Source organism: Helianthus annuus, chromosome 8, assembly GCF_002127325.2.
Source record: "Helianthus annuus cultivar XRQ/B chromosome 8, HanXRQr2.0-SUNRISE, whole genome shotgun sequence".
NCBI lineage: Eukaryota > Viridiplantae > Streptophyta > Magnoliopsida > Asterales > Asteraceae > Helianthus > Helianthus annuus.
The window spans coordinates 109,851,101-109,866,281 of NC_035440.2; the positions used below are offsets into that span (position 1 = coordinate 109,851,101).

A 15,181-nucleotide genomic window follows, 5' to 3' on the forward strand; every position below is an offset into this window, starting at 1 on the left:
CAACAAATGAATCTTCTTACACTCTTGTTAAAACAATACACCATCAGTGGCGTTTCTATAGTCACTTTTATATACAACAAATTTCATGGTTAGTTTATATTGAAAATCATATAACAATGTTGGTATATGTATATGTGGTTAGAGATATATATACATGATGAAAGAATTTATTTATCATATGAAAAACAAAACAATTTATCATTCACATAAGAACAATCATTTCAACATTAACATGTCTATTACCATTGTCAAATGTACACAGACTTTAGAGGGAAGTTTGACTCCTCATAGTCATACACCCTCAGGGACCCATAAATCACATTGTTTTTTTATATATAAAACATGAATCTTCTCTTAGTAAAAAACATGAACAGGTTATAAGTGAAAGCATGCTTACCAACCTAAAACATTGAGAAGGTTCCATGATATCTTCTTTGAGCTTACTATTGTCTTGAAAATTGGAACCGTTAAATGCCAAAAAAAAGCTTCATAAGATCCGTCTTTTTCCAAACACAAATCATTATCAATTTTAGCAACTTTAAACCAAAATGGATAAAAGCAATGGTCTTTCTCCAAAATCCGTCTTTTTATATTTTATGTGGAAGCAACACTTCTACCTTAGTTTATTAAGTAGTTTCATATGCATCATAAAAACAGGACACTCAGAATATATATCTAAAAAAAGTTTGTTGGAAAATTAATCAAGCCTCTACACATTGATTAAACCATATGATTCATCAATGATGATTAACATATAATGAAAAAGATGTAACCAGCAATACCTATAATTAATAAAGTATAAATGTGACGAAAAAATAAATCATATGAAAGGTTTTAAACACATAAAAACGGTAAATTATTTATAGAAACAAGCTAATAGCTGCAAATTAAACATGAAAGTTTTTAAACACATACAAACGGTAACTTATTTATAGAAACAAACTCATAACAGCGGGAAAAACATAAAAAACCGAAACAAACAACAAGGGAATCATAAAAACGTAACACCATTTATTTATAGAAATAGATACCTTAATTTAGGAAAACCATATAATACTAAAATTTAAGGAAATAACGAAATCTTTGATGGATTGATAATAATTAATACATATTAATTGTATAAAAAATATTCAAATTTTAAAAAATATCATAGTTAGATTTGAAAAAAAAACAAAATATTTAACAAAATTATACACAACAGCATAAAAAATGAAACCTAAAATTACACCGAATCAAAAAACACAAAAACAACGACAAAATTATACTCACCTCTTATTCTTCGAGGAAAATTCAGACTCCTGCAAGAGCAAAAAATTAGGGTTTATCATTAAAAAACAAAAAAAAAAAACAAATAGTAGAAATTAGTAACAACATCACTTTTGAAGACATCAAAGAATAAATCCATCTTAACGTTCCAAAATCTATCTCCTACATAAAGAGTTGATTCACCACCTTTGAAATTTTTGCTGTAAAATTGCCTCCTAAATTCATCAACCATGACCTGAAAATGTAAACGATGAGAAATAAAAAAATATTTAATTATCAAATTCATTTATAATATATGCTTATTACTTGAATAAAATATATGAAATACAATCATATAAAAACAAATATTATTCTGTTTTCAGCGACTTTGGTGAACTCCATGAATGAAAATGTTCTGGACCTTTTGCTTGTAAAACGTTAATGGCTAACAACATCGGAAGTGTGTGTGATGGATCTAACAGACGTGGTTTCAGCAGGCGTCATACTATCAACAACCACGGATTCATTTTTCTTTGTAAACTTTGAACGTGTACGATGAGCGATATGAGACTCGTCGGACACCAACATAACAACTTTAGATTTCCGCATGGCCTAATAAGTTCAATGAATTAATAATTAGTTGTTTGTATAACAAATAAAAAAAGTAAAAAACTTATATATGATACAATACCTTCTTCTTTTTCGGTACGACAAATTGACCAACATCAACTTTACATTTCGGCATGGCCTAAACAGGTAAATGAATACATAATTAAGTATGATTATTGAAAAACAAATTCTATCAGAAATACTCACATCAGAAACAACAATGGAGGACAGACTCCGGTCTTCAACAAAAACATTTGTTTTTCCTTTAGGATCAACCTAAAAAACAGAAAACATTAAACACATTAATATAGAATGAATTAATGCAATTGGATTATATCGTAATTAAGTTAGCAGGTATACATGGGATTTATTCTTCGCGATAAATATATTTTTGATAAGTTTTAATAAATTAGATTAAAATATAGTAACTTACATTGAACACAGACTCAAAAGTTGCCAACTGAAATTTGTCGTCTTCACATTTCACAACAACACCTTCCTGAAAGTCAGTTACGCCAGTACTACACTTCTCCTTATGTTCGGACTACAAAAAAAATAAAAAATAACAATGTGTTAAATTCAAGATCTACTTGTAAGCTCGCGTTAATAACTAAATAATAGTGTAGATGTATAATTCTAACCGCAATTTCCAGATCATCACCATCATCACCATAGATCGAGTCATCCAAAACAACTAACTCAACACTGTTGTTCTGAATTTGAGTACCGGTTTGATGATTAAACACTAAAAGCTCGAAAACTTTATTTCCAACCATTGAAAAGACAAAGGTAGATCGCCTGTCTAAGGAAAGATCATTTACCATCTCAGAACATCCATGAGTAAAAACACAGCTGTCAGTTAATCCGTCCATCTTAACGTTCCAAAATCTATCTCCTAAACAAAGAGTTGATTGACCACCTTTGAAATTTTTCCCATAAAATTGCCTCCAAAATTCATCAGCCATGACCTGCATAGGCAGTGATAATTAAAAATAAAAATTAATTTAAAAACCAATATACAGAAAGAAAACATTATTCATCATACTGATTGTATAAAATACTACTTACAATAACGTCTTCGTCAGGTGTGATTTGGGATATAAAACAGCTTTGATGAACAAATGATTTAAACACCATTAGAAAGAATGATGATGGACCCAATGACTGAAACATAAGGTAGTCCTTTTTTTCTTATACAACTGTCCCGAACAACTTTGGTGAAGCCATCTGCAAGAACAGGGCCCACATCAGTTTTTTTCAATCTTACATTCCATAACTTGTTCCCATCAACAATCTTAACTGAATCTTTGTAAGGTGGTTGGTCTCCCCAAATGATTGAAGCAAAGTCATTAGGTATTTGCTATGAGTTTAAAACAAAATAAAAACAGACAAAGATCAGTTTTCTTAAAATATGATTAGTAATTAGAATACAAATAAATGTACCAAAAATATCAGGTCATCTTCCTCAATTAGCTTTAAAAATGAAGGACTGTTGTTCATGGGATCCATATCTGAAAATTAAATATGAAAGTTTTTTAAAAAATGAAACGGTAAAGTATTTATAGAAAAACAATCAATATTCCTCAATAAGCTTTAAAACTTAATGTAGTCAATGGAGAAACTTCCAAATCCAAAAATAAAAAGGAACGGTTTCAAAAAAAAAAAAAATTAAAAACTATTTATTTTTAGAAACAAAATCAATATTCCGAAAACAAAACATTATACCGGATGAAAAATTATCAGAACACAGTAAATCATCATCGACACAATCAAAACACACCGGACACTAAAAAAATGCATAATCTTTAATGGATTGAGGCTTAATACAAAACAAATTTATTACAAACAAAAAAAGAAACTGAAAAATAACAGAGCATAAACGATGAAACATATTATAAGGGAAAAAATAGGAAAAACATGAATCAAAATACCAAATTACCTGTAACATGTTCGACCAAGATTGATAGTCCGACAGTGGCATAAAATTTAGGGTTTTTCATGAAAAAAGAAAAACCAAAACAAAAGAATCAGTAACAACATCACTCAATAAATACACAACATCACTCAATAAATACATCAACAACAAATAATCCACTAATAATTGCGATTAAACACTTACAAACACATAACAATTTAATATACTTTACATATCTTCTCAATATGCGTAATGATCTACAAAAAAAAGTAGCAAAACAACAAACATAAGCATCTGCGGAGACGGAGATCAAGAACAAAATTTAAATTTTTGGTGATTCAAATGATGATCGAACAACTTAAATAAACAGTATTTAACCTTGATTATGTAGTTTTACCTTAGATTTCTTTGAAAGATTCTTGATTCAATATGAAGATCAAAGTCGGTAGGTAGAGAGAGAGAATAGAGAGAAAGAAGGTGTAGGTTAGATTTTTTGTGGGTACAATAATTGAGAGAGACCTTATATAATATCCATATTGTTAATGGGTTATTATGTGAGACCAAAATGTCCGACTCAATATATGCCGGATCCCGCGTCCAACCATATAAGTTGGTTTGTGTTTTGTGAAATCTCCTTTGTGTAGAGTTAATTACACCAATTCCCTCCCAAAATCAAAGTCCACTAAACCAATGGTTGCCACATCATCAAAATGGTTTCACCATTCAAGGACACATAGCTCACATCATCTCATTTATTAATATATATAGATATTACGTAATAGAACTTAAGGTATAGTAAAATATATTTTTATATTACTAAAACATCTAAGTACTATCAAAATAAGTCTAAATAGATATTTTATTAAGTATATATAGTTATCAAAATATGGATAGAATTTATATATTTAATATAGTTATAATTTAATATAGTTATATTGTATTTAAGTGTAGTGATAACACAATATCTTGAATTCAATTCTTGTATAGAAATGTAATATTTATAGAATTTATATATTAAGCATAAATTTATAAATATTAAATAATATTTATATTATTTAATAGCAATTCTTAATTTATATTAATATTACTTAATATTATACACTTATATAGAACATAAATTATAAATTTATATAGTTTTATAAATTCTTATAACTATATAAATTTAGATACGTATGAAATTCAACTAAGATAATTTATAACATTTAATTTCCTTTAAGTTCTATAAGTATAATATTACATAAATGGAGGTATTAACTTATAGGGTATTAATAATATCAAATTATATTATTATAAATTCTAACTACTTAGAATTTATATACTCTATTGTTGTGTATAAATTCCATTTAAATAATATATATCACGTAAATACATATAATAAAGTGGTTCATAATAAATATTTATCACTTAAATATATAGCGTTGAATCTTCAAAATTAAGTGATGCCTTAAATACATATAATAAATATTGTAAGGCATTATTATACGTGATAATATATTATTACGCGTTTCTTATACCTGAAAATAATATATCTTTGAACTTATGTTTACTTTTTTTTAAAGGCCAACAAACTCAATCCCGAGTACTCACAGGGTACCCACTGGACAAATGGAGTACTCCGAGAGTAACCCGAGTCCACCATCAATTCCGGGGAAAACCCGCTAACCCACCCGCCCGTAGGCACGACGGTGATATTACCGGTAAAACCCGTTTGGCTCAAGGATCCAACCCAGGTTTCCCTGGGTCTCCTATCATTGCCCACCAATGCCTCACTCTGCACCAAGTGGGAGTCGAACCTGCATCTCTCAAGAGAAATGCATGCCCTCCACCACTTGATCTAGAGATCATTAGCGAACTTATGTTTACTAATTTAAAGTATATGTTCAAACATATTACTAATTTGCTTAAACATCTCACAAACAAAATACTCGTTTCTATTAGAATATTATATTGAATAGCAATAATAATTTTTATTTTATAATGTATTATAAAAGAAGAGAAAAGATAGGCCTGATGGTTTGTACAATCGGTACATATAAAAGAAATTAGACAATTAACTTTTAGACGTAAAAGATATTACAAAATGAAAACCTCTTTTCTTACCCGACTTAAATTAATAATTTAGTATTTATTTATTTATTTATTTATTTTATACCTGGCATGTTAAATTTTCCTAAACGTTTTAGTTATTGTTTCATTTTGAAGCTAAAATTAAAATGGATACCCCACATAAAAATAATTGACTCAGATGTGTGTTTAATACATTTGTCCTTTACATAGCTTTTTAAAAAAATTTCAAATTACAATTTCATTAAACACTGCTCATGGACCACTCTTGATCAAACAGCTGTTGGTCTCCACCACTGATAGACTAAAACCAGCCATTGTTCATTCACTGTTCCCAACCCACTGTTATTGTCTAACGGTGGTTCCCAAACAACTGTCTTCCATTATTCCAACAGAGGTTGCCACATGGACAAATGTTAGCCATCAGATCTTTGAAACCGCTGTTACGTCAGCAGTCATTTTTTCACTTTATAAAACTCTGTTTTATCCCCAAACAGAGCTTTTACTCGCCTTATTGAATTCAAAATTCTCCAAAACGGTTACCATCTTCTTATTCATCATTTCTTCTTCAACCTCTCGCAAATTCCGACTCCGACCATGGCTCTGACAATAAAAAACCCTCATAACTACCTCCCCATTTTTTAGAAAACCAAACAAAACACCATTTTCCACTCAATAATTGACATCCTTACATCATCAAAGTATAAAGGCATTCTTACTGCCAATGCTCCGATTTATCAAGGTACACTCTGTGATTTCTGAGAAAATGCTAAAGTTGAAGAACGAAAGAAAGTGCCCTATACTATAACTTTCAAAGTCGAAGGTACTCTTGTAGCAATAACCCCAACCACCATTTCTACAACATTTGGGTTAAACGACTTGGCAGGTAAGACATCTTTTCCTAAAAATGATCTTCATACAGAATTGATTAAGAGGGGGTATGATGGACAGTTAAAAGGGGTTAATATGTTTAAACCAAATTTTCTACCCCAAAGAAATTCTTTTTCTATACCCTCTTAACATGTCTTTCTGCTAAAACCACTGCTTTCAATGAAATACCTTTAAAAATCCAGTACTTGGGGTATGCAATTTTAATAAAATCTGATTTTAACTACTCCCAAGCACTGTTTTCAGATCTGGTTTCAAATGTGAAGAACATTGAAAAAGGGAAAAATGCTGCTTTTCTTATGTATCCTAGACTATTAAGGTACTACCTACAAAAACATGTTTCTAGAAAGGCTTTTGAGCAAGGTGCAACTTTTAAAATAAATAGTCTAACTTCTGAAACTTTTACTCGTCTTAAATGTTTCTAAAACACAAGCAAAGGGGGATGAGCAAATTTTAGATGAGTCCACATCTGCTCCTCAAACCTCTGTTGGTGAGCCCACTGCTCCTGGTGATCATAACACCACAACCACTACTGTGAAACCCACACCAGCAAAAACCAAAAAGAAAACAACTGTCAAATCCAAAAAGCCCACCAAACCCAATAAAACGGGTCATCTGGAAGCTGAGATCCCAGAGCTTAACCCAGTGACAACACAAATGTCACTTGAAACCACTGCTGCTACTTCCTCACAACATGTGGAAAGATCTCAATCCATAAGCCAAACTCCTCATGAATCCTCACAAAAGGATCATGTTGTAATCACAGGGACACCACATCATGAAGCATTACTTTCATTTGAAAGTATGCTTAAAAGCCTTTCTCCCAGAGCAATGTCTCTTTCAACACCACAACCTTCATCTCCTAATCCACCAACCATATTACCACAGTTTGAAGCTATTGGTATTCAGACTCAAAGCAGTCCCTCTTACCAACACATTACTGAGAGTATAACCCAACAAATGACTGTGTCTGAACCTATCCAATTAGCTAACCCCCAAATAGTTGAGGAGGCTACACCCCTTAAGTTTTACGAAACTCTTGGGGGTAATTCAAGTGGAGCAGCCACTACAACTGTTGAATCCATTGATTTATAGTTGGACAGTGGTTTCATTACTAAGACTCCCTTGAAGGCAACCACTATTGAGGCTACTACGGTAACCTCTGCTCCAGTGGGAAGTCCCTAGAACGAAGAAAAGGGGGCATTTGTTTCTGATGACATGGAGTCTTCTCCTTTTATCAAAACAAATACAACCACCTCTGGTGGGAATTCAGATGATCTTATTAAGTTAGGTGATGAATTAAGATACAAGGATTTAACGGATAGAATGTCTTCAGTTGAAAACTCTGTTGGTTAAATGAAAGACATGATGAAACAGATGTTGGAGGCTTCTAAATGTTAGCCTAGTACTCAACAAATTACACAAGAGATCTAGAATTCTGTGCAACCAATCCTTGCTGCTCAAAAGTAATTAACTGAACTCAACCACAACAAGCATATGGAATTGGTCAGAATAATGGTTGAGGCTAGGTACAAGGATACTCAGGCAGACATCAGGGGTATCAAAGAATCCCTGGTTAAACTTACTGGCTCCTCCCCTGCACCTGTATTTGAAAAACGATGATGATGTAGGATCGTTTGCACGACCAAACGAGTTGTTCAGAAGAGATCTCGTCCAATACGAGAGGCGGAAACAAACGTATCGGAGTTATTTCAGCTGATTTACACAAGGAATCACTTAAACTATCTCTTGAATTGATTTCAGATCGATTTACAGCCTGGAGATACCTCGGCAGAGCTTCGCTATCGGAATCACAAAAGTTACAAATGAAATCTCAAGCACACTATATATAGATGTCCCAATTCGCATGGAATGGCTCATGCGACCTGGCCAATGCCATTTCGTACGAACTGGCCTAATCCATTTCATGCGAACTGGACAACCTTCTCTAAAACTCTGTTTTCTCGTACTACGTGACTTGGTCTATCATTCTAGTTACAAGACTCGATACAAGACGAAGTCTACAGGCATATGCACGAACAGACTCCCCCTTGGATGTTGAGGAAGTCTTTGGTGTCGAGTCTTCAGTATGACAAGTCTTCAGTCCTGATCAGTCTTCTCGCTCTCTCCAAAGTGTCTAACACTGTAAGCATCCTTCAATCTCTATCTCTTCTTCTAACAACATCAGCAGCTAATCTCCCCCTAGGATATTGAACTAATAAACTTCAATCTCCTCTTTCTCTCACTCATCAGCAACATCAGCTTCTGTCTTGATCACAGTTCTAGGATCAGAAACTGGCTCTACTGTCTTCAGACTCCCCTTTGCTAGTAGACTCCCCCTTAATTGTTCTGGGATCGTTATCTGACATAGCTCTCATTCTAAGATCGAATCCTGGCTCAAACTCTGCTCAGGCTTAGACACGGGGACTTGCATAAATCTCTACCTCAAAATAAATTTCACAGATTTAAAAATTTGACAAATTTAGAAACCACTTGTAGATACTGTTCAAAATGATTTAACATTAATAATCTCTGATGATCACTTGTAAAAATACCATTTATCAAACTCTCTCAAACCTGTTGTTCATCATGTTTAGCACTTGGAATTTTGAAAATCAGCTTTTCAACATCAGTTTTCGAAAATAAGATGAAATAAAATCTTTTTGACTTTTCAAAATTTTATGCTAAAACACAATCTTTTTGGGTTTTTGTTTTAAATAAAAAGCAGTAAAGAAATATTTACAAACAATATTTTTGTGAGTTTGAGTAAGAGGATTATATCAGATTATGAGACAAATCACTAACACCGTTAAGCTTTAAACATTTTAAGTTCTAAACGATTCACGTAGATTGTCAGTATACTGATCCACTTAAATTTTCACACAAAGTTCAACTATTTCGAGATATGAGAATTAGTGTTTTAAACACTTAACTTATTCACCTGTCCCACCTCATAATATACTCTCGTATCCAGACTTCTATATTCAGTCTTACAGGTGAATGCACACTAATGATATCTGTGAACGGGTGATGCGAGACCATGAGAGCACAAGTTAGAACTTCCGTTCAGACAAAGAGAGGATGGCTCGTCTTTCGGTGTGTCCCGTTTGGGGATCTTTTCTTCAACAACACATGATTAGCCTTTTTCAATGTTTCATCATTTTTTATGTTGAGGGTAAGCTTTAAGATTAAATCAGTGCAGAGGATTATACGAGGACTAGGCTATTGCTTCCGCAAAATCAGAAGTCCTGGTATAATACCCCAGATATCATCACGTACAAAGACCTAGTATGTCAGAAATAGAAAATCTTTCAAACAAGATTTCGGGGATTACCCATAAATCCGAGAGATGTTTCCCACACATACATACATAAATTGTTCACAAACATTACAAAACATGACTACATATTGACGGAAGCTACAGACGTATACACTAACAATATATGATTACCCATATATCCGAGAGATGTTCCCCACGATATAAGAAAGTATTTGATATTTAGGTTTATATCTCGAAAACAATCTACTGAATGTGTAAAAACCTACTGGCATATCATCAGTGAGATCATTTATCACACTTGACTTTTCAAATCTTTAGCGTGCTGTGATAGTCCACTGATGTACTATCATTTCCTCTTTTTTCACAACAAAACTCGTTTTTGTTTTTTTATCATGTTTTTGGCTTTTTCAAATTTTCTAATGCTTTTGGATTTTCTGAAATTTCTTACTCCCCCTAAAATTCAAAACCATTTAAAGAAAATTTGGCAAACCGATGTGAAATGCTTCAATTCTTCATTCACTTGGCATAAACAATCAGAACTCCCCCTGACAACAAACTATTTTCCAATTATGATTTCAAAACACTTAAGTTTGTTTTAATCAAAATGGTTTTTCTGGAAAATAAGTTTTGTTGAGTTCACGAACCACTTGTAGGTTAGGGGTTTCATCACATTGTTTTCTCAACCACTTGCATGAAAGTTAAATCAAGTTCAACTTAATGACCTTGATTAACCACTTGTAGGTTTACTAGTAGGAACTTATCAACAATACCACTAGTAAGTTGAAATATGACAATTTTTGAGTTTTGAGAAAGATGCCGATTCCTGCTCCACTATTACCAACTTGGGAGCTGCGGCAAGTCAGGATTTTTAAGTATGGAATACTGACACCCAAACCTGACCAGCTTTGGGTGTGACCTTTTCAGTTTCACTTGGGGTTTGAACATTCCTTTTTGCTTCATAAAATTCTTTTACCCCTTTTTCCTCCCCATCGACCATTCTTCCAAAAATATTTTTGACTTTGTCATTAAAAGCCTTTTCGACATCAAATTCTTTCTTTTCAGAATAGAATTGATTCGAAATCTCCACTTTTCCAACTTTTGATTTTAAATTTTTAGCCTGCAATGGTGGAAAGTTGACATCATCCATTGGCGGTACTGAATTTTGTTGGGATTGAACCCTACCAGATGAACAGATAATGAAAGCCAAAATCGGATCACGACAATGGATTCATAATAAGCAGCTGTTTACATTAAGCTTTCCCCTTGACAGTGGTTATCTAACAGCTGATAGATCTTAAGTACTGCTTAACGGAACAACTGATGAACCAAACACTGATGAAACCCTAAAGACTGCTGAAGACAAACACTGACGCTCTATCTACTGATGCCTCCTAAGTACTGCTGAAGACACAAGCACTGCCCATTCAAAGACTGATCACCTTTGAAGAAAGCACTGATGCTCAACATCAGTGCTCAGGCTACATCAGTGGAAAGTGAAGCAGTAGTTTTCTTATGTTTTGTATTTTACTTATAATCAGTTGTTAGACATCAGTAGTTTGTATAAGACAGTGTTTACAGGTTGTTAGGTTGTTAGATGTCACTATCATGGTGACTCAGCTGAGATGCCTGAGTGGTTTGGTTTGCCTATAAAAGGAGCAGTACCCTATACTGTTACATCTGATTTTGACTGAGCAAGTTCTTCTTCTCATGTCTAATCCTTTCATCTTGTGCAACCAACCTTAGAGCATCAGGCTGAGGGGGAGTTTAGTATTGTAAGCATGCTTGTAATCATCTGCTTTGTAATTGAATCATTCAACTTAATGTGAAGCATTTTTTTATCAAACTATTCTCTTCTTTGATTGTGTTTACAAAGTTTGTATTCATTTCCGCTGCACTTTACATTATTTCATAATCTCTTAATATACAAATTATGCAAACAAACACAATCGTGAGAGCCTTCGATCCTAACAATTGGTATCAGAGCTCGAACAGTCAAATTCGATCTAACAATCAATTTGACATAATAGTTCAGCTCAAAATTCATTGATACTAAGGTTGATTGTATTTGGTTGAAAAACAGAGCAAAGAGAAATCATGTTCAAAATGATGAATCAGATACTCTGTAAAAACAACCAAGATGTCATAATATACACAAATTTCAAACAACATCTGATGTCATACACAAATCACCCATAGTTTTCAGATCTGAAAACATGTCTGGTAACTATGGTATGATTATCATCCTTTAAAAGTGATTTCAACTGGTGTTATGAAAATTGTGATGAACTCATCATGTTTAATACTAAAGTATGAACCTCAGATTAACAAAACCTATGTTCATATAAACATTAGTGTTTTGCTAACATAGAAAGTGGGAAATAAAACTTTAGTTATAAAATCTTATGTGTTAAAAGGCAGGTTGAGAATCCTCAAAAGGACCAAATCAACTCTGTCAAAACACACTAAGAAAATCAGGGGTCAATAACAGTCCAAATCATACGTAATGTGAGAATTGGTAATAAAAATGTGGCCAGGTCTCTCAAAACACTACTGCAAATTGATTCTGGATTAAGGATTTCCTCAATAAAATCTCCTAGTAAGTATTTCTGTACTTATGAATAGGAAGGGTAAAAAGGGAAGAAGAAAATGAAACAAACTCAAAAGTGTGTTTATCTCAAAACTTTTGAAGTCAAAAGAAAAGAGTATAGACATAAAACACTTATGAGTTCAAAGTTGGGTAAACGATGGTCATCATGCAACTGTGAGCATTCACTAAATCAGGAATGTTCAGGTAACAATGGTATCTCTAGTGATTGAACTTAAAAGAAATTTGCAATCAATTGATAAGAAAATGGTCTTAAACAGTGGTCATACAACTTGAGAATTATGTAACTATGAGCTTATTTGGAAAGTTACCAGGTCCTTTTGATGATATTTTCAAAATAACCTTTATTTTTTTTAAAGGTGTTTTTCTCAAATAAAGCCGGATATATTATTTTTTTAATAATATATCTTGTACTTTAACTCATTTTTTATATTAAAAAGTTCATCTCGGGTCAGGATGTAATTTTCTTATTTTAGTGTGGTGTTACTATCCTTAAAAATAGATCAAACGGAAAGGGTACATGTGTCAAGCTCAAGTTTGTTTTATCACAGATCAAAAATTGATTGTTAACAGTTTTTAAACTACTGAGATACTCATGTTCTAATTCAAATAATTAGACACAAAATAAGTAACCTCTGTAAAAAGGTTTTCGTCATCTGGGATACTAAACCACTGTCATGAATTATACAATGTGATAAAACCTTGAACATAAAATTCTTGGAAAACTAATGATAAATTAAATTGACAATTTGCATCGAAAATTTAATTTGTTAAGTATAGCATTTCTGCGGCTCAACAGATGCTGGACATGATATTGTGTTTACACAAGACAAAATCAATTCCCTTATCTGAACAAGCAGATGCTAAAATTATTTGTCAAAAGTTCAACCACTGCTGCACTAACAGTTGCTGATGTAAAAACTTTTCAAAAGCTCACCATTGTTTCTACCACTGTTGTAATCGAACATCTGGTTCCTAAACACTGTCCACTGCTGAAAGTCAATCTCTGTCCTCTCATCTTCATGATATGCATTGTTGTTCAAAATCAGTGTTTTATCCACTGATGTAGTAAAAAGCATCCACTGATAGTAAAAATCGCCCACTGTTCCATTTATTACCGTTGTAACTACTGATGTTTGCATCATCAGTGGCTCTCAAAACAACTGTCCTCCATTATTTAATCTTTCATCAGGGGTTGACACGTGCTCAGTTTTTAGCCATCAGATCATTATAACCACTGCCACATCAGCACTCACTTTTTCCCTAAAATAAAACCCTGATTAAACCCAAACAGGGGCTCACACTGTCGAATTGAATTCCAAAAATTCTCTTCTCAAAGCAGTTTTCATCTCTTTCTCTCAAATTCCTTCACAAATCTCTTCGATCGTCTTCTCCAAAAAATGACTAAATCGAAGTCTTCCGCAACATCATCCTCAAAAGGGGCCTCTCAAAAGGCTAAACCCACAGAAATTTCACACAAACCTTCTCACAATCTTCTGGGTCTTCTCACAAAACCCGGCACCATCGATACCTTCGATTCCATTCTTGATATGATCATTGCGTCAAAGTACAAAACTTTTCTTACAGCAGATGCTCCCATCTACCTACAAACCCAGAGAGAGTTTTGGAAAAATTGTACCCTTGACAAACAAGGCGAAGATATAGCCATTAACTCTACTTTACAGGGAAAAGCTGTAACAATAACACCACAATCCATTTCAGAGGTCTTTCAGCTCGATGATCAGGAAGGTAATGATTCTTTCCCTAAAAACGAGTTAAAAATTGACTTCATTAAGAGAGGGTATGCAGACACAATGATGAAGAGGGATACCTTACAAAAAGGTTTCTTCCCTCCTGCAACAAGGTTTTATTCCATACCCTCCTTATGTGTGTTTCAAATAAAACCACTTCTTTTAATGAAATACCAATGAAGATTCAAAACCTGGGATATGCTATTCTACAAGAAGAAAATTTTAATTATTTCAAGGTAATCTTCAATGATTTGGTTAAAAATGTTGAAACAAAATCATTCTTACTGTTTCTAAGATTTCTAAGTTATTATTTTGAAAAGAAATTCAGTAAGGATGATATTGCTGTAATAAACCAAGGTGAATCTTTACAAATGCACAGCTTAACTGCTGAAACTTTTACAAGAATGTCAACACCTTGCAAAACACAAGCAGAGGTGCCTGAGCAGAATTTAGCATCAAACACTGCTCCTCAGGTATCTGCTGCTGAGCCCACTACTCTAGGTGATCAAGGCAGCAAAACAACTGCTTTGAAACCCACACCTAAAATCACCAAAACGCTACAGAAAATGAAAACTCAAAACCCCCCCAAACCCATCAAAAAGGCAACTCTGGAGGATGAGATACCAGAGCAACTGCCTGTGACAACACAAAAGTCACAACAAACCACTGCTGCTACTCCCTCACTGCAGTTGGTAAAAATATCTCAAACCATAGCTGAAACTCCTCATGTCTCTTCACAAAAAGAACAGGTTGTACAACAAGGGTCACCACATCATGATGCTCTAGAAGCACTTGTTTCCATCATCCAAAGCCCAATGTCCGGG

General features: G+C 33.3%; 1 protein-coding gene across 1 annotated transcript; it reads right to left on the reverse strand.

Annotated features, from left to right (window-relative positions):
- Positions 1-1,185: 1,185 nt before the first annotated feature.
- LOC110870506 lies at positions 1,186-4,255 on the reverse strand. Its single transcript, XM_035976762.1, has 12 exons — positions 4,167-4,255; positions 3,974-4,026; positions 3,298-3,365; positions 3,155-3,214; positions 2,923-3,081; positions 2,496-2,822; positions 2,288-2,398; positions 2,062-2,130; positions 1,937-1,993; positions 1,667-1,857; positions 1,453-1,501; positions 1,186-1,298 (listed from the first exon to the last, which is right to left on the reverse strand). Exons 5-10 carry the CDS (start codon positions 3,025-3,027, stop codon positions 1,684-1,686), a joined length of 843 nt encoding a protein of 280 aa, XP_035832655.1. The 5' UTR covers positions 3,028-3,081; positions 3,155-3,214; positions 3,298-3,365; positions 3,974-4,026; positions 4,167-4,255; the 3' UTR covers positions 1,186-1,298; positions 1,453-1,501; positions 1,667-1,683.
- Between the last annotated feature and the right edge of the window lie 10,926 nt (positions 4,256-15,181).

Bases quoted from the DNA above. Each gene is read 5' to 3' on its own strand.
- LOC110870506 (XM_035976762.1), bottom strand. From the start codon at position 3,027: ATGTTTCAGTCATTGGGTCCATCATCATTCTTTCTAATGGTGTTTAAA. The intron at 2,399-2,495 runs GTTAGAATTATA...TTTTTTTTGTAG, and splicing joins GTGATGATCTGGAAATTGCG to TCCGAACATAAGGAGAAGTG. The intron at 1,994-2,061 runs GTGAGTATTTCT...TTACCTGTTTAG, and splicing joins CCTCCATTGTTGTTTCTGAT to GCCATGCCGAAATGTAAAGT.